The sequence below is a fragment of the Symphalangus syndactylus genome, chromosome 15, assembly GCF_028878055.3.
Source record: "Symphalangus syndactylus isolate Jambi chromosome 15, NHGRI_mSymSyn1-v2.1_pri, whole genome shotgun sequence".
NCBI classification, from domain to species: domain Eukaryota; kingdom Metazoa; phylum Chordata; class Mammalia; order Primates; family Hylobatidae; genus Symphalangus; species Symphalangus syndactylus.
This window is the reverse complement of record NC_072437.2, coordinates 23,092,466-23,112,983: the sequence shown is the minus strand read 5'-3', so window position 1 is coordinate 23,112,983 and position 20,518 is coordinate 23,092,466. Positions and strand designations below refer to the sequence as shown.

Below are 20,518 nucleotides of genomic sequence, written 5' to 3'. Positions count from 1 at the left end.
TCCAGTGTTGGTTGCATATACGTTTAGGAGTGTTTTACCTTCTTGAAGAATTTATCCCTTTATCATTATATAATGACCATCTTTGTCCTTTTAACTGTTTTTGACCTAAAGTTTTATCTGATAGAAGTGTAGCTATTCCTAGGCCGGGCGCGGTGGCTCAAGCCTGTAATCCCAGCACTTTGGGAGGCCGAGGCGGGCGGATCACGAGGTCAGGAGATCGAGACCATCCTGGCTAACACGGTGAAACCCCGTCTCTACTAAAAATACAAAAAATTAGCCGGGCGAGGTGGCGGGCGCCTGTAATCCCAGCTACTCAGAGAGGCTGAGGCAGGAGAATAGCGTGAACCCCGGGGGGGCGGAGCCTGCAGTGAGCCGAGATCGCGCCACTGCACTCCAGCCTGGGTGACAGCGAGACTCTGTCTCAAAAAAAAAAAAAAAAAAAAAAAAAGAAGTGTAGCTATTCCTGCTTGCTTTTGGTTTCCATTTGCATGGAATATCTTTTTCTATTCCTTTACTTTCAGTTTATATATCTCTTTACAAGTGAGATGACTTTCTTTTAGGCAGTGTGTGGATGGGTCATGTTTTTTAATCCATTCAGCAAGTCTGTATCTTCTAAGTGTAAAGTTTAATTCATTTACGTTCAAGGTTATTATTGATATGTGAGGACTTATTTCTGTCATTTTATTAGTTGATTTCTGTTTATTTTGTGTGTTCTCTCTCTCTCTCTCTCTCTTTCTCTCTTTAACAATTGTGTCTTGTTGGTTTTCTGTATTGGTAACATTTGAATCTTTTCTCTGACTTCATTGGTTTGTTCTACCAGTGGTATTTATGTTTCACGATGGTAGATACCATTCTTTCACTTCTGGGTATAGGATTCCCTTAAGCGTTTCTTGCAGGGCTGGTCTAGTGGTGAGGAATTCCCTCAGCTTGTGCTTGTCTGGGAAAGACTTTATTTCTCCTTCATTTATGAAGGATAACTTTGCTGGGTGTAGTATCCTCAACTGGCAGGCATTTTCTTACAGGACTTTAAATATATCATGCCATTTTCTCCTGGCCTGTAAGGTTTCTGTGGAGAAATCTGCTGTTATATCTGATGAGTGTCCCCACTAGATGCTTTTCACTTGCTGTTTATAGAAATCTCTCTTTCTTTTTAACTTTTGACAGTTTGACTGTAATCTGCCATGGGCAAAACCTTTTGGAATTGTATCTATTTGGGAATCTGTGTGCCTCCTGTGTCTGGATGTCTAAATCTCATTAGACTTGGGAAGTCTTTGTCTGTTATTTCATTAAATAGGTTTTCTAATACTTTTTAAAAATCTTCTGGGACAGCAAAATTCAAATATTTGGTCACTTTATGGTGTCTCATATGTCACGTAGGCCTTGCTTATTCTTTTTTGTGTGTATTTTTATTTGACTGGGATATTTCAAAAGTCTTGTCTTAAAATTCTGAGATTCTTGATTCTACTTGATCTAGTCCACTGTTGAAGCTTTTCAATACATTTTACATTTCATTCAATGAATTTTCTATTTGATTCTGGCAAATTTCTCACTTATTTCCTGAATTGTTTTTCTGATATTTTTGGATTGTTTTAAAGTATTCTCTTATAGCTCACTGAGCTTAATTTCAATATTTTGAATTGTTTTTCTGGGATTTCATAAATGTCTTTTAGATTGGGATCTGTTGCTGGAGAATTATTGTGTTCCTTTGGAGGTTGCTTGTTTATGTTCCTGTGTCCTTATGTTGACATCTGTGCATCTGGGGTAACAGTTACTTATTCCATTTTTTTAAATTTCCATTGTTAGGGGAAGACTTTTTCCTGACCATTTATCTGTGGTGTTGGTTGCATAGGACACTTTTTGGCATTGATTCTCAATGTGTGCAGTAGGGTAATCTCTGTATGATTTCTTCATCTGTAAACAGTGTCAGTGGTGTCTCTGTTTTCTAGGTGGCTTATAGCACAGTTGCTAGTGGAGGCTTTGATGAAGTTGTGCTGAAATGTGGGCCACCAGTTGGGCCAGACTTAGGGCCCTATAGGTGGCAATGGTGGGTTGAGCCTTGGCCCCCAGGGTGGTGTACACTGGCATCAGTGTTAGCAGGTGCAGGGAGGTTGATTCTTGGGCCTCTAGAGGACTTGCTTGGGTGCTGGGAATGACAGTGGTAGGTAGGTTCTTGAGTACCTGGAGCAGTGGTTGTGGCATGGGCAATGGCAGTAGCAGTGGTGGGACAATTCTGTAGGACCTAAGGGTCCATGCCGGTGTTGGCAGTAGCTGTGATGGGCTGGGTCAGCCATTGCCCAGGCCCTGAGGTGATGGTAGTGGCAGGTTGGGTGGGCATGACACTGGGAGGTGTGCTCAGATGCCAATGGTAATGGATTGAACTGGGTGATCCCCAGGTCCCTGGACAGCATGCTCAGGTACTGGGGGTGATAGAACCAGGCAAGATGGTTCTTAGGCCCCATGTTGGTACATTCAGGCTCTGGCTATGGTTGGTGGGCAGCAGGGGAGTGGGATGATCCACCAGCCACAGGTGCAATGCTCAGGTAGAGGCAGCAGCAGCTGTGCTGCTGTTCTGCCACTGGGGAGGGTGAAGTCACTTTCAATAGGAGCAGTTGGAGGCAGGTGGCTGGGGCATGCTTTGCTCATCCTATGCCCCCCCACCCCAAAACACACACACACAGTTTGCAGCAAATGGAATTTGTCCTCAGGTGCATGGAAATGTGTGATTGTCCCTCTTCTGGGGAGGCAGTGTGACTGCCAGTGGCTTCTGCCTTGGCCCTAGCAGGGAATGTCAGTGGGACCCCAGAGATATGGAGATGCAGGGGCTGTTAGGCCCCAGGGCAGGACACAGTCTAGGGGAGCTGGGCTCTCAAAATGATCCCATACTGCAGTGGCTTAGGACTCGGGTTTGTGGGACTGGGCACGAGCTCCCTCTCTGGATCGGTGGCATTGTGCAATCTCCAGGTAGCTCCCTCAGTTAGTCTCAGAGCCCATAAGGATCAAGGGTCTTTTCCATGGTTTGGATAGTAGGAGTCCATAGTGGAAATGTGGACTGCTCAGGGTCTCTCACTTACACTTTCTTGCATTAGGGAACCTGTCTAGGCTTCCAGCCAATCCCAGCCTAGCAGTCTGCCTTATTTCCCTCTCCTTTCTTGCTTTCGGTTTTTCCTGTCACTTCTCTGGTGAATTCCAGTGTTCTCCCTTAGACGACCTATTCGAAGTGTGATTATCTACTTACTATATTGGTTCCTCTCCATGGAAGAGGCAAGTAGCAGATACATCTATTCAGCCATCTTGAAGCCCCTTCTTTAAACAAAAAAAAAACAAAACAAAAAGCTTTTAAGGGGAAAAATCCTCTCTGAAATTTTTGCTAATTGTTTTATATAAAAATGTAAGTGATTCCCTCTGAAGTATCTCAGTTATTATAGTTAATTTTGTCTTACCTGAAAAAGCTTCCTGCTCATAAACTTATCTGCCTTCGGCCAGATGCAGTGGCTCATGCCTGTAATCCCAGCACTTTGGGAGGCTGAGGCGGGTGGATCACGAGGTCAGGAGCTCGAGACCATCCTGGCTAACACGGTGAAACCTCCTCTCTACTAAAAATACAAAAAATTAGCTGGGCGTGATGGTGGGCGCCTGTAGTCCCAGCTACTCAGGAGGCTGAGGCAGAAGAATGGCATGAACCCGGGAGGTGGAGCTTGCAGTGAGCCGAGATTGCGCCACTGCACTCCGGGCTGGGCGACAGAGCGAGACTCTGTCTTAAAAAAAAAAAAAAAAAAAAAAAAAAATTTATCTGCCTTTTCAGAGCCAAAGGACTATAGCAGCTCCAAAGAAACGCCACTTTCCCTGAACATCAGAAACTTCAGATTCAGGATGAATAACAAATTACTAATTAGTTATCATTTGTGTTTTCTAGAACACAAAGTGACTTGTTATGGATGTTTGTTACTGTTTTCTACCACTCTTTAGACCGTATTCTTTCATTGGCTAGATTTTACTTTTACTTTGTCTTTAATCTCAATAGCAGATGTCTTTTCTTAAAATGTTATGTCAGAAAAACGAATGACCTTGTAAGTAATCTTAATACTTGTATCTGATATTTAAGAATTTGTGCTTTTTAGCTTTTGTAGAAAAGAATGCTGAGAGAGAGTCACACAGAAAATTAGGGCAGTAATTGTCAAGGCTATTCTAGACATAGTAAACAGACCTATAAAGAAACCTTCCAATTCTCTTTGTAAAATAATATCCTAGCTTTCTTCTAAGGTTGGCAGTGAATGACAGTCACTCTGTGTGTGAAGGAGCAGTTGGACTTTTAAGCCCTTATGCTGCTCCCATTGTCCCCACACTCTGCAGAGCCCCATTTCCCTGAATTGTCTCTCAGATTCTGGCAAGCTTTCAGGTATCAGTCTCAGATGGTGTACCTCCTTCTCTGCCACCCTGCTGCATTCAGCAGACTATCTCTTCATAAGCACTGATAAGACTGTTAATTAGTCAAGACTACCACAGGCCCCAAACCCCAGGAATTCCAGTCCATAAGCAGTATAGCTGGTTTTGGAGCACACCGTCCGTAAAGGTTGTGGTCCCAGGAGATTGTCACAGAGTAGTTTTTATTCAGGTAAGATATACATGGCATAAAATTTGCTCTTTTAACCATTCAGTGGCATTAAGTACATTCACAGTGTTGTACAACCATCACCACTATTTATTTTCAGAACTTTTTCATTATCCCAAACGAAGCTCTGTTCACATTAAACAATAAATCCCCATACCCTTCTTCCTGAAGACTCTGGTAAGCTCTATCTACTTTCTATCTTTATTAATTTGCCTATTGATATTTCATATAAGTGGAATTATACAATATTAGTTCTTTTGTGTCTGGCTAATTTCATATAACATAATGTTTTCAGGGTTCAGCCATGTTGTAGCATGTATCAGAATTTTGTTCCTCTTTAAGACTGAATAATATTTCATTGAATGTATATACCACAGTTTGTTTATCCATTCATCTGTTGGACATTTACACTGCTGCTAACTTTTGGCTATTGTGAATAATGCTGTGCTGTGAACTTTGATGTACAAGTACCTGTATGAAACTCTGCTTTCAGTTCTCAGGGTATATACCTAGAAGTAGAATTGCTGAATCATATGGTATTTCTGTGTCTAACTTTTTTGACAAACTGCTAAACTTTTTCACAGCTGTTGCATCATTCGTCATTCCCACTGTCAGTTCACAAGTGTTCCCATTTCTCCACATCCTCACCAATTCTTGTTATTTTGTGGTTTTGGCATGTTTTGCTTTGTGGTAATTGCCATCCTAATGGGTGTGAACTGGTATCTCATTGTGGTTCTCATTACATTTCCTTAATAACTAGTGATGTTGAGCATTGATTCATAATACCTGTTGGCCATTTGTATATCTTCTCTGGAGGAATATCTATTCAAGTCCTTTGCCCATTTTAAATTGGGATCTTTGTTTCTTGTTGAGTTGTAGGAGTCCTTTATATATTCTGGATATTAACTCCTTATCAGATACATGATTTGCAAATATTTCTTCCCATTCTGCAGGTTGCCTTTTGACTCTGTTAGTAGTGTCCTTTGATGTACAACAACATTTTAATTTTTATGAATTCCACCTTTTTTTGGTTACCTTTGCTTGGCACCTTTGTCAGATATCAATTGATCATAAATGCAGATTTATTTCTGGGCTGTCTAGTCTATTCCATTGATCTGTATGTCTGTCCTTATTCTAGTACCGCATTGTTTTGATTACTGTAGCTTTATAGTCAGTTTTGAAATCAAGAGGTATGTGTTCTCCAACTTTATACTTCTTTATCAAGATTGTTTTTGCTTGTCGTTAAATTTTATTTCCTGCTCTGTTTTGTGATTGCCTTTTACTAACAACAGTGGCTTAAATTTATTGAGCACTGAGTGCCAGATACTATGTTCAGCATTTAAAATGAATTATCTCATTTTATTTGCACAGCAACCCTATTAGAAAGGTATTGATAGCATCCCCATTATACAGATGAAGAAACTGAGACACTAAAAGGTTATTTGAACTCATGCTCGTAACTGTGACATCATATTACTTAGTTACATTTACTGCATCTGTTTAAACATTTCCTAAAGTTCAAAAGAAATGTCACTTTATAGACTTTATCTTAAAATGAAGAAGTGTGCACAAAAAATGAACAATAATATGCAGCAGCCCTGCTTGAGCACTTTGAAAACTGAAAGCTTAGGGAGGCTTGACCCTCTGACCAACCCCTCTACTGCCCCTGTGTACCTGGTTGAGGGAAAGAGTGTGGGGCTAAACTCTGAGCACATTTCTCCTGGCCATGTCCCATGTGTGCCCTGCCTGATAAGAGGAAGGGTTACATCCTTTTATAATTTGTCCTGCAGAGAGGGAACACCTTTATTCATTTTGTATACTCAGAAGTATTACTGTTTTGCAACTAACAGAAAAGAACCGTATGAGTAGCAACAGCCTACACCCAGGTACCACCTGATTTGCATAACGATCCTATCTAGATTCTTAAGCTTGCATTTCCCATTCTCACTAGGTTTCTGTTTTGTTTCATTTTTTGCCTTTTTGGCCTATTGCAACATTTCTGGAAACTAATCTACCTATTTACCAGGTACAAGTAACTTGTAAAAAATGATTTGCAGCTGTACCATAGCCTGGTGGACACAGACTTTAGGCCGCCTGAGATCTATTCCTGTAATTCATCCTGTTTAAAGGTTCATAATTAAAAATAGAAACATAGTATTTTGACTTTTTAAAACATTTTGTTGAATCTACAAATAGCAATCATGGTTATTATGATAGCAGTTTGTCCTACTTGAAGGATCAGTGCTACACTGCGTAAACAAACCAAAGTAGTTCACATTTCTTAAGTAATTCAGTGATTTGTTCTTTATGCCCTCTACTTTCTTGTAAGACATCAGGCATAGACAACTGTTACACATTACAAGTTGAGTGTCCCTTATCCAAAATGCTTGGGACCAGAAGGGTTTCAGATTTCAATTTTTTGGATTTTGGAATATTTGCATATATGTGTTGATGAAGTATCAAATTCTGTAAAATATTTGAAGAGATTCATTTGGAGCCAAATATGAGTGACCAGTGGCCTGTGACACAGCCCTTAGGAGATCCTGAGAACATTTGCCCTAGGTGATCAAACCACAACTTGGTTTTATACATTTTAGGGAGACATAAGACATCATTTGATACATGTAAGATGTACATTGGTTTGGTACATCTGGCAAAGCAGGAAAACTGGAAGCAGTTGCCTTCCAGGTTATAGGCAGATTCAAAGATTTTCTAGTTGGCAGTTGGCTGAGTTGTTATCTGGAATCAATAGAAAGGAATGTCTGTTTTAAGATAAGGGTAGTGGAGACCAAGGTTTTATCATGCAGATGAAGCCTTCAGGTGGCAGCTTCAGAAAGAATAGATGGTAAATGTTTCTAATCAGACTTAAAGCATCTGTTCTATCAGTCTTAAGATCTGCTTTAATGTTAATGCTGGTCAGTTGTGTCTGAATTCCAAAAGGAAGGAGGGAATAATGAGGCCTATCTGACTCCCCCTTCCCGTCATGGCCTGAGCTAGTTTTTCAGGTTAACTTTGGAATGCCCTTGCCAAAAGGAGGAGTCCATTCAGATTGTTGTGGGGCATAGAATTTTATTTTTGGTTTACATACATAATGAGATATCTTGGAAAAGGGACCCAAGTCTAAACATGAAAGTTATTTATGTTTCATGTATACCTTATGCCCATAGCCTGAAGGTAATTTTAGACAATATTTTTTTAAATTGTGTGTATGAAACCAAGTTTGTGTACTTGAGCCATCAGAAAACAAAGGTATCAGGTGTGGAATTTTCTACTTGGAGCATCATGTGAGCACTCAAAAAGTTGCAGATTTTGGAACGTTTTGGATTTGCAGATTAGGGATGCTCAACCTGTATTATATTTGACTTATCTCTGAAACATTTCCTTTTGAGCATCATGCTTAGGGACTCTCACAAACACTAAAAGTTCTTTTTAACTATAGTAACTATTTTCTTTTAGATGCTAAAATAATCAGCACATGGCCTCTGGCAGCCTTCCCTTCAAACTGACCTCTTTATTCTTTAAACACTACCCCCTTCTGACAAGGTGTCTCATAGATCATCTTGATTCTTTGTTCTCCAAATGTGGAACTGCCTATTCACCAAGTTTTTTTCTGTAGAAAATAGTGCTAACGACCAAAATCTGGGCATTAGATGTGCACTGCATATTGTTTCATATAAAATATTCAGAGTAGAAAAGAGTGAAAACAGAGCAAGAAAAAATGTTCTTCTTTTAAAAGGGCATATATTTATGTTGGTAGTTCTAATTAACCTCTACCTTTATTTCATCTCTTTAAACTTTACAGTTTCCTCCTTTTCCATTATATGATCTTACTCAATAATGTGTTCAAATTACAATTTTGGTCCTCCCTTCTGCACTGCCGCCAAAGTTAAAAGGCTCTTCTTCTTTTGTAACTCTTGACACTAGTGCCCTGGTATTGCATTCAAAGTACGCAGGTTCTGACTGTCCCCCTCGTCAGGATCATTTGTCCTTCAGCTCTCTGAAAAGAAAAAGACATTGCAAAATTTTTCTAACGGAATACTAAAGTATATAATGCACACATAGATTTCCATAAACTTAGACGTAGCATGAAGGGAACAAAGACAGATTCAAGGTTTTCTGGATTTAACCAAAACTCTCCTTTTGCTTTGCACTTTGATGGTAACAGTGTCATTTATCTTTTATCACAGCCAGCTTTGGTGTTGAAATTTCACATATAATGTGTTCATTCACTGTTGTAGCAGTCAACTTTTTTTTTTTTTTTTTTTTTTGAGACGGGGTCTTGCTCTTTTGCCCAGCCCGGAGTGCAGTGGCGCAATCTCGGCTCACTGCAAGCTCCACCTCCCGGCTTCACGCCATTCTCCTGCCTCAGCCTCCCGAGTAGCTGGGACTACAGGCGCCCGCCACTACGCCCGGCTAATTTTTTGTATTTTTAGTAGAGACGGGGTTTCACTGTGTTAGCCAGGATGGTCTGTAGCAGTCAACTTTTTAAAAGCCGATTTAAAATGACAGAAAATATGCCCAAAGTAATGTTAAGGATCATAATCATAATGTTTAAAATTTAAAAAACTTAAAGTATAATAATTTCTTTAGGTACATATTGTCATAACATTGTCTCATTCAGTAAGAGTCACTCTATAAAAGACATCAAGACATTTGGATCATAGCATATTTTCATTATAGTTTTTATATAGTTGTCTTACATTCTTGATCAATCTCCAGAGGTTTTCTTTTCCACATGAGTATGGAGAATTTAGTTAATTTAGCTGCAAAGAGTAAACTTGGTGACAATAATACAATTTTAGGGTGAATTAAAACATGTCAGTCTCCTAATCTCATAAGCTATGATTTTCATATTATCTTCATAGAAGGGAAAAAACCCACAAACTCTCTTTTTCCTTGTGACTTGGTTAAATAGGTTTCAATAAGATCATGGATGTAAAATATCATTGGCCTTCCATATCCAAGGGTTCCACATTCCTGGATTCAACTAACCATGGAATGAAAATACTCAAAAAAAGAAAAACAATTAAAAAATACAAATTTTAAAACAATATAACAACTATTTACATAGCATTTACATTGTATTAGGCGTTATATGTAATCTCGGATGATTTAAGGCATATGGAAGGATGTGAGTAGGTTCTATGCAAATACTATGCCATTTTATGTTAGAGACTTGCCTATTCTTAGATTTTGGTATCCTCAGGGAGTCCTGGAACCTATCCCCCTACAGATACTAGGGGATGAGTATATCTTTTGCCAAAATCTTATCAGAATGACCACAGATAATGCTTTCATCTTGGACCCTAGCAAAACCTGGGGCCATCATATCTTTTTTTTTTTTAATTTCTTTTTTTTCTTTTTTTTTCCTGTGGTTTTTCAGAGATAGCTCTCACCAAATGCTAGAGCATTACTTCTTAAACTATCCATAGTAAGAGAATAACATTTTTTCCCTAACCCATTGCCAATAAACATGTTGTCCTACTCCTATGACTAATATGTATCTTTTTTTTTTTTTTTTTTTGAGACAGTCTCGCTCTATTGCCCAGCCTGGAGTATAGTGGTGCAATCTCAGCTTACCACAACCTCTGCCTCCTGGGTTCAAGCAATTCTCCTGCCTCAGCCTCTTGAGTAGTTGGCACTACAGGTGTGTGTCACCATGCCTGGCTAATTTTTGTATTTTTGGTAGAGATGGAGTTTCACTATGTTGGCCAAGCTGTTCTCGAACTCCTGACCTCATGATCCACCCGCCTCAGGCTCCCAAAGTGCTGTAATATGTATTTTGTACTACATGTGGCACATAACGGGAGTTTGATGAACCCCAAGCTAGCCTACACCATGTTCAGTGAAATGAGACTGATACATGCTCAAATGTCATGGCCATGTCAAATTACTGCAAGTCGTTGAACACTTAATCTCAATTTCTGTACTTATAGGTTATTAACAGTCTTCAGACCACAAGTTTAGTTGCACTGTAGTTGAGAGTCTCATTTTGTCTGTCTAGGCACACTTGCTTTTAGTCAGGAAAAGTGGCACTGCTTGAAGGCTCTGTATGATTCTGAGCTCCATTGGGAATGGGAGTTCTGATTGCCCTTTCCAAAGAGCTGCCAAATTCTCACCCTCAGCCGCCTTTGGGTCAAGATAAGGCCTGTTTCCCCTTTGGTGCTAGATTCCTCTGCACCTATATCTTCCTTTCTCTTTTCTTCCTCAGACTGAGTAAGCTCATTTACTTACCTTCAAATTCATTAATTCTTTCTTCTATGTGCTCAAATATGCTGTTGAGCTCCTCTCATTAATTTTTTATTTCAATTATTATACTTTTGAATTCCAAAATTTTTATTTGGTTCTTTTTATAATTTTTATCTGTTTATTGATTTGTCTTCATGCCTTCCTTCATTTAGACATCGTTTCTTTTAGCTATTGGAACATATACCCTGAATTCCTCTGTTTTATTCATCTACCTGTATGTATCTCTTAATTCTGTCACCTTTTCTCTAAAGCCACTGCCTCTGACTTAGTTTAGTCCACAATAAACTCATACCTGGATTATCTGAATTACTGTAGAAACCTAATTTCTTCAAGTATTATTTGCTTCAGTCTTTCTCTCCTTTCCTCTTGGATTTTTAGTTACCTATATGCTAGATCTTTTTCATATATTCCTAATCTCTCTCACACTTTGGTTGGTTTGTTTTTTCTTTCCTTTGTACTTTAGTTACTATAACAGTTGATCTGTTATCACATTTACTAATCCCTGTCTCTTCTGTGTACAGTCTGCAATTAAACCCACCCAATAAGTTCTTAGAGTTCTTAATTATAAATATTATATTTTAAAAATCTTAAATATCTCTTTGATTCTTTTTAAATAGATTTTAGTTCTGTCAAAATTTTTCTTTTTATAAATTTTTGTGCTTTTTAAAAAATATATTGATGGTTATTTTAAAGTCCTTGTCCAAGTAATCTTTGGGGTTTTTTACTGTCTTTTTTTTTTTTCCTGTTGGATTTCAATATTTGGTCCTTTTCTCTTTGCATGACTTTTTTTTTTTTTTTTTTTTTTATGAGAGCCAGAAATCGATGAAAAGCTGTAGAAGCAAAGAGCTAAGGTTTGTTGTTGTAGCCTGTGTGCCAGGTGCTCACTTGCTTCTGTTGAGGTCTGTTTTTAGGCTTTGTGAAGGCTCTACTATTTTTGTGTCTTACTTCTAGGATCTGGCCTTACTGGGTCTCAAATGAAAGTCTACAGTGTATATAGTACTTGAACCTTGGTCTCTGTCTTCTCAGTACTATTTTATAGCTGTGGTTTCAACCTCTCCGTTTCTCTTTCCTTCTGGCTTTTGTAGAGGTGTTTTCATATATATGTGCAGGACAGGAGTCAGCAAATGACTTGAGAGGAATTTCTTTGGAGATTTTTCTGGTTTCCTGCAGTTTCTTTCTCTCCTACCCTCTCACCCTGCATCCTGCCCTCAAGTCTCAGCACTTTGGCAGCCCGTAATTTCACTTCTGCTTTCCAAGTCAGTATTCCTCCAGGACGCAATCTGGGGACCCAGGGATGAAGTTTAGGTGAATGTGGAGCTTGCTGCTTATGCCTCCTTCTTTCAAGGACCATAACACCTCACTTCTTGATTGGTGGTTGCTTCCCCGACCACATGCCTCTAAACAGCAGTTTATATGTTTTCTCTAGCTTGTATAGTGGATTAGAACTTGATTTCTAAGATGTTGATTTTATAATTTAATTTTTATAAGCCATTTTATTTTCCTTATATCCAAGCCTTTAAATTGAGAGGAGAGGTGGAGAGGGCTTCATTTACTACTGATAATTAAAATACATGTTCATCTCTCTTAAGTGGTTTTTGGAGAGTAATTTTCATACAATTTTATGTTGGGATATGAAAAACAAACACAAGTGAAAGGAATTAATTGTTTTTGAGAGAAGGCTTAATGTAAAAGGCTACACAAGTATAAAATTATTGCACATAATGTATTCTTTAATTTAGAGAATATTAAACTAGCTTCTATATTTAATCAGAAATATAGAAAATTCTATGTATATTTTTATTTGTCACTTGATATAGTAAAAATCTGGCTTTGAAAATGATTTCAGTGTTAATATAGCTTTCACAAATGTCTGCGTTCTTTTCTAGTGGATTAATGGCTTGGAAAATGATGATTTGTGTATTACATGGCCTACAAGTTGCCAGAAACTTCTGAAGCCAATATTTCCTGGAAGTATACCTTCCATAAGGTGCAATTTTCATAATTTGGTGAGTTTTATATTTTGATTATACATATATATCTTATAAAGATATCAGCATTCTTTCTGGATTATCCTTCTGTCAATGAATAGGCATCTGAGTTGTAAGGAAATAAGTATTTGCCTGAAGCAGTAAGCTTAGGTGGCATGGCTGACTGGGTATCAACAACTAGCAATGTCACTGTATTAGTATGCTCTCATGCTGCTAATAAAGACATACCCGAGAACTGGGTAATTTGTAAAGGAAAGAGGTGTAATTGACTCCCCAGCATGGCTGGGGAGGCCTCAGGAAACTTACAGTCATGGCAGAAGGGGAAGCAAATGTGCTTCTTCACATAGTGGCAGGAAGGAGAAGTATGAGCAAAAGGGGAAAGCCCCTTATAAAACCATCAGATGTCCTGAGAACTCACTATCACAAGAACAGCATAGAGGCAACTGCCTCCATGATTTAATTACCTCCTACTGGGTCCCTCCTATGGCACATGGGGATTATGAGAACTACAATTCAAGATGAGATTTGAGTGGGCACACAGCCAAACCATATTAGTCACATGTTCTGCCTTACTCTTTAGCCCTTATGTCGTTTTATAGTAACCATATTAATGTTACTTTTACATTTTTTCAAAAGAATTTATGACAGAACTTTTTCTTCTTTATTAAAAAGAACTAATGATTAAAGTATAGTAATTTTAGGGAAAGATACATAAATACCACTTTATCATCTATGCATATAATTTTATTATCCCAATAATATCTAAACATTAATATTGGAAATTTGAAAGTTGGAGAAAATACCTATGGCTGTTTTTTCACGTAGGAAATGAATAAGATATTTTTTGCAGCAGTCTTGATAAAGCAGTTATGTTAATGCTATTTTTTTGGGGTCAAAATTCAACCTCTATTTCCTTTTGAAAAAATTTATCATAGAAAATCTAATGAACATTTAGAATAAGGTATTTCAATTCAGGTAAAAGAAAATATACTGGGCTTCCAAAAAGAAGATGAGTAGCCTGATGTTAAATTCCATGTATAATTATATTTGGATGTGCAGCTTTTAGAAATCCTTCATAAATTGTGAAATCCTTTGTGTGTGTGTGTGTGTGTGTGTGTGTGTGTGTGTGTGTGTGTGTATTCCTTAGAATTGCTAGAATTTCTTTAAAAATTACACATTGAATTTCATACTTTCAGTCACAAAAATTAGTCTAAACTTGAATTTCATGAAGATTCTAAGGTGTTGAAATAGTGATTATATACTGTCTTTCTTTTAGGTTCTGTTTATTGATCCGGCCCAAGAATATACCTTGGATTTTATAAAACTTGCTGATCTTTTCTATTCTCACGAAGTTCCCCTTAGGTAATTGTCATTTTATAGCATTAAACTGTCAACTAAAGGAAATTCAATGTTATTCGTATTGTGTTACACAGAGTATTAATAGGGCATTCAAAGCGATGGTTAGCTCTAGTGCCTGACATAACACAGCTGCATGTTGTGAAGTATTATATACCTTTATGTTAGACTCTATTTATCAAATCTGTCTTGTAATGTTGTTTACTTTATTACCTTACTGAGAGAATAATCTGATCACTCTGGAAACTTATAGAAAGGTCTAGCTTCCTATGCTTGTAATCCCAGCACTTTGGGAGGCCGAATCGGGCAGATCACGAGGTCAGGGGTTCAAGACCAGCCTGGCCAATATGATGAAACCCCGTCTCTACTAAAAATTCAAAAATTAGCCAGGCATGGTGGTGCGCGCCTGTAGTCCCAGCTACCTGGGAGGCTGAGGCAGGAGAATCACTTGAACCCGGGAGGCAGAGGTTGCGGTGAGCCTAGATTGTGCCACTGCACTCCAGCCTGGGTGCCAGAGCGAGACTCTGTCTCAAAAAAAAAAGAAAAAAGTATATTTACCGTTTTTGTACAAAAGAACATGGCCATTTGATAATGTTAGCACCAGAGGGAGACAGTTTGATATTTTGCTGGAATCCAGTAGCTATGTGGATTTTGGTGAACAGGCATTACATTCAAACTTTTGAAGTGATAAAATTCTCCTCTTCTCTGTCTATTAATACATTCACTCCATCTAGATATTGTAGTCTAATAATGTTTCTAAATAATGGTTTATTGTGATTCAAGAGGTAATTATAACAGTCCTTATTCATCTTCTTTTTCCAGAATTGGTTTTGTGTTCATTCTTAATACAGATGATGAAGTTGATGGAGCAAATGATGCTGGAGTTGCTCTTTGGCGAGCTTTCAACTATATTGCAGAAGAATTTGATAAATCAGAAGCATTTATTTCTATAGTACATGTGAGTTTATGCACTAAATATGATTTCTTTAGAATGTAAAATTTTTGCATTACATTTATTATTGTAACATTTCAAAGTTTGTAAACTATCATGGAGATTAACACAGATGATGAATTTGTTTTCTGTAACTCCCTGCTGAAGTACATATTATCCTCACATTATAAATTAGGCAACTGAGGTTCTACCAAAATATTTGAATTTACTAAGGTTTACTCAGCCAATAAAGGAATTTAAATTGTATATGTAAGTTTAGAGGAAAACATATTAATAGAAAATGATTATTTAAGAAAAAATTCTTGAACTAGGCTTTGATTAAAGAGATCATTGCAGGCTGGGCACAGGGGCTCATGCCTATAATCCCAGCATTTTAGGAGGCCAAGGCAGGAGGATCACTTGAGACCAGCAGCTTGAGACCAGCATAGGCAACACAGTGAGACCCTGTCTCTACCAAAGAAAAAAAAATCAGGTGCAGTGGCACATGCCTGTAGTCATAGTTACTCAGGAGGCTGATGTGGGAGGATCATTTGGGCCCCGAAGGTTGAGGCTGCAATGAGCCAAGATCGAGCCACTGCACTCCAGCCCAGGCAATGGAGAGAGCCTGTCTCATGGAAAAACAAAAAATCATTGCAGAGTTAAATATTCTGAATGACATAGCATATAGACACTACCTAGAGAGTTTCAAAGAAGGGGGAAGTCATTTATTGACAGCAAACTGTGTGAACGAGGTAAGATTGATACAGAGTCTGACAGAGATGGTATAACAGATGTTAGAAATTGGTAAGAACCCGATTAAGGAAGAACAAGAGATAATAAGATTATTTCATAATTGAGGTTTTGAAATTCTGTTATGGATCATTGTGGAAATATATATGTATTAAAGAGCTATACTGTTATTAAGAAAAGTCAAGTCATAGCTTATAAAATAATTTCTATCATTTTTATATTCATTGGACTTTAGCTTGTGAATCAATATTATATCAAGGAATGACTCTTCTTCCAACTGAGAAAGGAATTTCCAAAGTAGTGCAGATTTCCTACCCTACTTCTGTAACTCCCAGGAAAATCATTAAATACCTTATTAATTCACTGAGCTAGAGTATAGAAACTATACTTCAGTGATTTGGGGGGTTTGTTCTATAAAATAGTGCCATGGAATATGTGTCAATATTATGTCTCAGCTTAGATATTCAAAACTTAGAAACCTGAAGATATTCAGAAATTATCTTTACCTAAGTTATCTTAATTATCAATATTGAATCACTGTTTTGTAAGTGTTTTTTATCAGACATTAATTTACACGTGATGGCATTAATCTACAGTGTTCAGCACAATACTATTAATATATAATCTCTTGGAAAAACAAATTATACTTGAAACCACAGGGTTTAATACAAAGCAGCATAAAAGTAAGTATTAAATTTGTGGCACAGCCTGTAAGTTGTGCTAAACAATTAGAAGGAGAGAGAGAAGGGGAAATAATTTGAACAAGGCACAGTTTTTAGGAAAATACATGAATGATAAAATCTTTTAAAAGTGTTTGCCTGTTTTCAGTGAGCTAATTACCTTATCTCAATTAAGTAATTTGAAGCTATTTAGCACTATAAAGAGAGAAGAGGAATATAAGACCAAAATAATAATAAAATATATGAAAGTTATTGAAATGTGATAAATAGCAAATAATAAAGTTAATCCAACCATATCTGTGACCATATTAAGTGTGAGTAAATTAAACTTTAGCATACTAGAAGAAGAGATATAAAAAGATAGAAAATTATACACAAGGTGACTATTTCACAAATGAAATCTAAGGTAGCCATAAAATATTAGGGGAAATAAACTTTAAGAAAAAGTACTAAAGTTGTACGTAGCTTCAAAATATACAATACAAAATTTGATAGCAAGGGAGGTAAATGGACAGTTTCACTATAATAGTAGTAGGTTATTTCAGCATTTATTAATAGGTGAAGCTGATTAAAAATCAGTAAAAATATATAAGATTTTAACAATACACTTAAGATTAATTTTAAAGGCAAATATAAAATCCAACAATCAGAGAATGAGATAATTTTGCATTCAAAACAGAAGAGGAAAATATGTCTTTTAGTTAGAAAAGAAGGGGTTAAAAGAACTGGTTAACCATTCAGAAATGAGTAACTGATTTTTAAGAAGTAGATGGAAAGTAATAAGAATATACATTAATGAACTAGGAAATAATACAATTATGGGATCAAGAATATAAAAGTTGATATTCTGAAAAAACAAATAAAATTGACAAACTATCATAGAGGTTAGGTTCCAGATGAGCACACCAGGTAGAAACTTCCAGCCTCTTAAGGCCGGGTCTCAGAGATGGGTACATCATTCCTTTCAGTTTATTCCATTGTATTCTGTTTAGTCACAGATTCAGATTCATATACCTACCTCTCAATGGAAGGAGTGTTGAAGAATTTGGAGACCATGTTTTAAAACTAGCACAGCAAATTCTACCAAATATTCAAATGTTTGAAGAAATAATAATTTCAATCTTTAAAATATCTTTTGGAGAATAGAAAAAGAGGAAATATTACCTAAATCAGTCTATGAATCTAATATAATCTGATGTCAAAGCCTGCCAAAAAGAGAAAAGGAAAAATTATAGGCTCTTCTTTGTTGAGAATATGTATGCCAAAGTTCTAAATAAAATGTTAACAAAAGACATCCAGCAGGTATATAAAAAGTAAACTATCATGACAGGGTGAGATTATCTAATGAATAAAAGAAAGTATTTGCAAATTCAAAGAATCTCTAAATATAATTCACCACGTTAATATATTATTCAAGAAGATGCATAAGAAACATTTGAAAAAATTCAAAGCTTTTTTATGATTAAAAAACTCATAAAGAAACAAAATGTTTAGCAAACTATTACGTAAGGGAATTTTGTTAATTGATGACAGTACATCTTAGCAGTAAACTGATAGAAAGCATTGTTTTTAAAAATGGAAAAAGATAAGGTACCCACTGTCAGCACTTCAAGTATAATCCTCAAGTTCCAGTCAGTGCAATAAGATAAGTAAAGGAAATACTCATTTAAAATATTTAAAAGAAATAAATTCTTACTTAAAATTCTAGAGTTACCTACAGAGGAGACTCAAAAGAATCCATTGATTGTGAGATTTGACACAGGAGGTTAGTAAAGTAACTGGATATGAGATCAGTATACTAATATCAGTTGCTTTTCTCTCTTCTAACAACAAATATTTATTAATTTTTTTCATCAGTTTTATTAAGTGCCTACTACATACCACACCCTGTTTTAGGTGCCTGGATAAAGTAATAACATATATAGCCAACAATCCTTATCCTCATGAGAGTACGTTATATAATGACTCCTACATTTACAATGACAAGAGCAAATAAAAGATACTTAGGAAACCTGGGGGCTGGGGGGAAAGGTCAGTTTTGTGGAGAAAATTTGGAATTATAGCCATTAAAGTTTACCTAAATGAATGAAAAGCTCTACCATGTTCATCAATAGAAATATTTCACTTCATAATTATATTGTTTTCTGCAAGTGATTTATAAATTCAATGCATTTCCGACCACAGTGGAATTCTGGGGATTTTTGTGAAATGTGATGATTATTTTAAAATTTATGTGGAAGAATGAAGACTCAAAATGGGTGAGACTTTGAAGGATAAAGTGATGGGACTTGTCATACCAGGTAATAAGATGTATAAAGTTTGTGGTATTGGTTCAAGGGAAAGACATATCTATCAAAAGAACATGGGGGTCCCAAAACTTAAGAATACAGAAGTGACATTACAGTAAATGGGAGTGGACTTACAACAACTGTGGTTCAACAGTGGCTATACCAATGCAAATAAATAAGACCTCACACCTTGTGTAAAAATCATTTCGGTTAGCTTAAAAATGTAAGTGTGGAAAACAAGACTTTAAAACTTTAGAAGTTAGGACCCCAAGGTAAGGATTTCCTAGATAAAATTTAAAAAGCTCTAAGTCTGAAGGACAATACTGATAATTTCAGATAAATTACAAATGAAAACCAGTGCTCATTAAAATATGTCATTGAAAAATAGGGAAAAATGTTATAAGCAGGAGAAGTATTTACAATACATATGGCCAATAAAATATTTATATTCCATGAGATGTAAAGATTTCCTACAATTCAAAAAGAAAAATACCAATGACCCAAGAGGAGAAATGCATAAAATAATTTTTAAAATAGAGGATGCATTAATGGTAAATAAAAATACACTGAAATTATTGGTGGTAAATATTTATTACCATTAATGGTAACTAAACAAGATAATTATCTTACAAATTTGAAAAATGCAAATAAAGACTACTACCACAAGATTATTTTATACCCTGTAATTTGGCAGGAATTAAGAAAGCTGAAGGTATCGTGTGTTAATGAGAATGTAGAGCAGTGGAATGCCTTTATATTGCTACCCTGCCTGTAGGAATCTAAACTGGCAGAGCCACACTGAAAAAAGCAATCTGATAATAATTCATATTTGAAGTTAAATTTCCACATTTCCTACAGACAACACACACACACACACACACACACCCTCACCCTAAGAGAAGCTCTTGTACCTGCACCTTAGGAGGCTATTGTTAGCAGAATCATTCAGAATAGCAACAAACTGTAATAAAAATAAAGCAAATACACATATCAGTAGCAAAATAGGTAAGTAGAATTTGGCATATTAGAATGAAATCTCATATGCAAGAGCATGGATGTATTAGAAACATAATGAAATCATAGAAGACTAACACCATACCGTATACTTCTTAAAGCTCAGAAGCAAACAAAACTAAGTATGGGAATACTTATTCGCATAAAACTCTAGAATTCAAAAAGGAAAGGGAATGATAAATGCAAATTCAAAACAATGCTTGCATCTCTTGGAGCATAAGGAAATGGTATTGGGAGAGAAGTTGTACTTCATGGTATTGGTGATGTTCCATTTCTTATGTTACGTGGTTTATTCATAAGAATTGTTTATTTTGTTATTTATGCCTTATAATGTGTATGTCATGTGTATTCCTCTTTGCTTACCAAGTTACAAAATAATCTTTAAAATTTAAAAATGTGTAAGAGGATTGAGTTGATATGTCTGAGTAACTTACACGAGGCATTCTGACTACCTTATTTTATAGGAATATCTAATATTTTCAAGTGACTAGTTAGCAAAATGACTAATCTGAATGACTTTTCTTATATCTTTTGCTTTATTCAGAGTCTCATTTTTGCGATCTCCATTTATGTTTTACAAAAGATTGAACTTTTCACTTTTTTTGAGTTATGATCACATTATGTTCTACTTTGATAGGAGGAGAAAAGTTGCC

General features: G+C 36.5%; 1 protein-coding gene across 1 annotated transcript in view; it reads left to right on the top strand.

Annotated features, from left to right (window-relative positions):
- The window catches only part of LOC129463712 (UDP-glucose:glycoprotein glucosyltransferase 2-like), a 199,882-nt gene that overhangs the window by 72,062 nt on the left and 107,302 nt on the right, over positions 1 to 20,518 (top strand). The window contains 3 exon segments of the mRNA XM_063618499.1: positions 12,745 to 12,864; positions 14,123 to 14,208; positions 15,025 to 15,160. Coding sequence (XP_063474569.1) covers positions 12,745 to 12,864; positions 14,123 to 14,208; positions 15,025 to 15,160 — 342 coding nt within the window.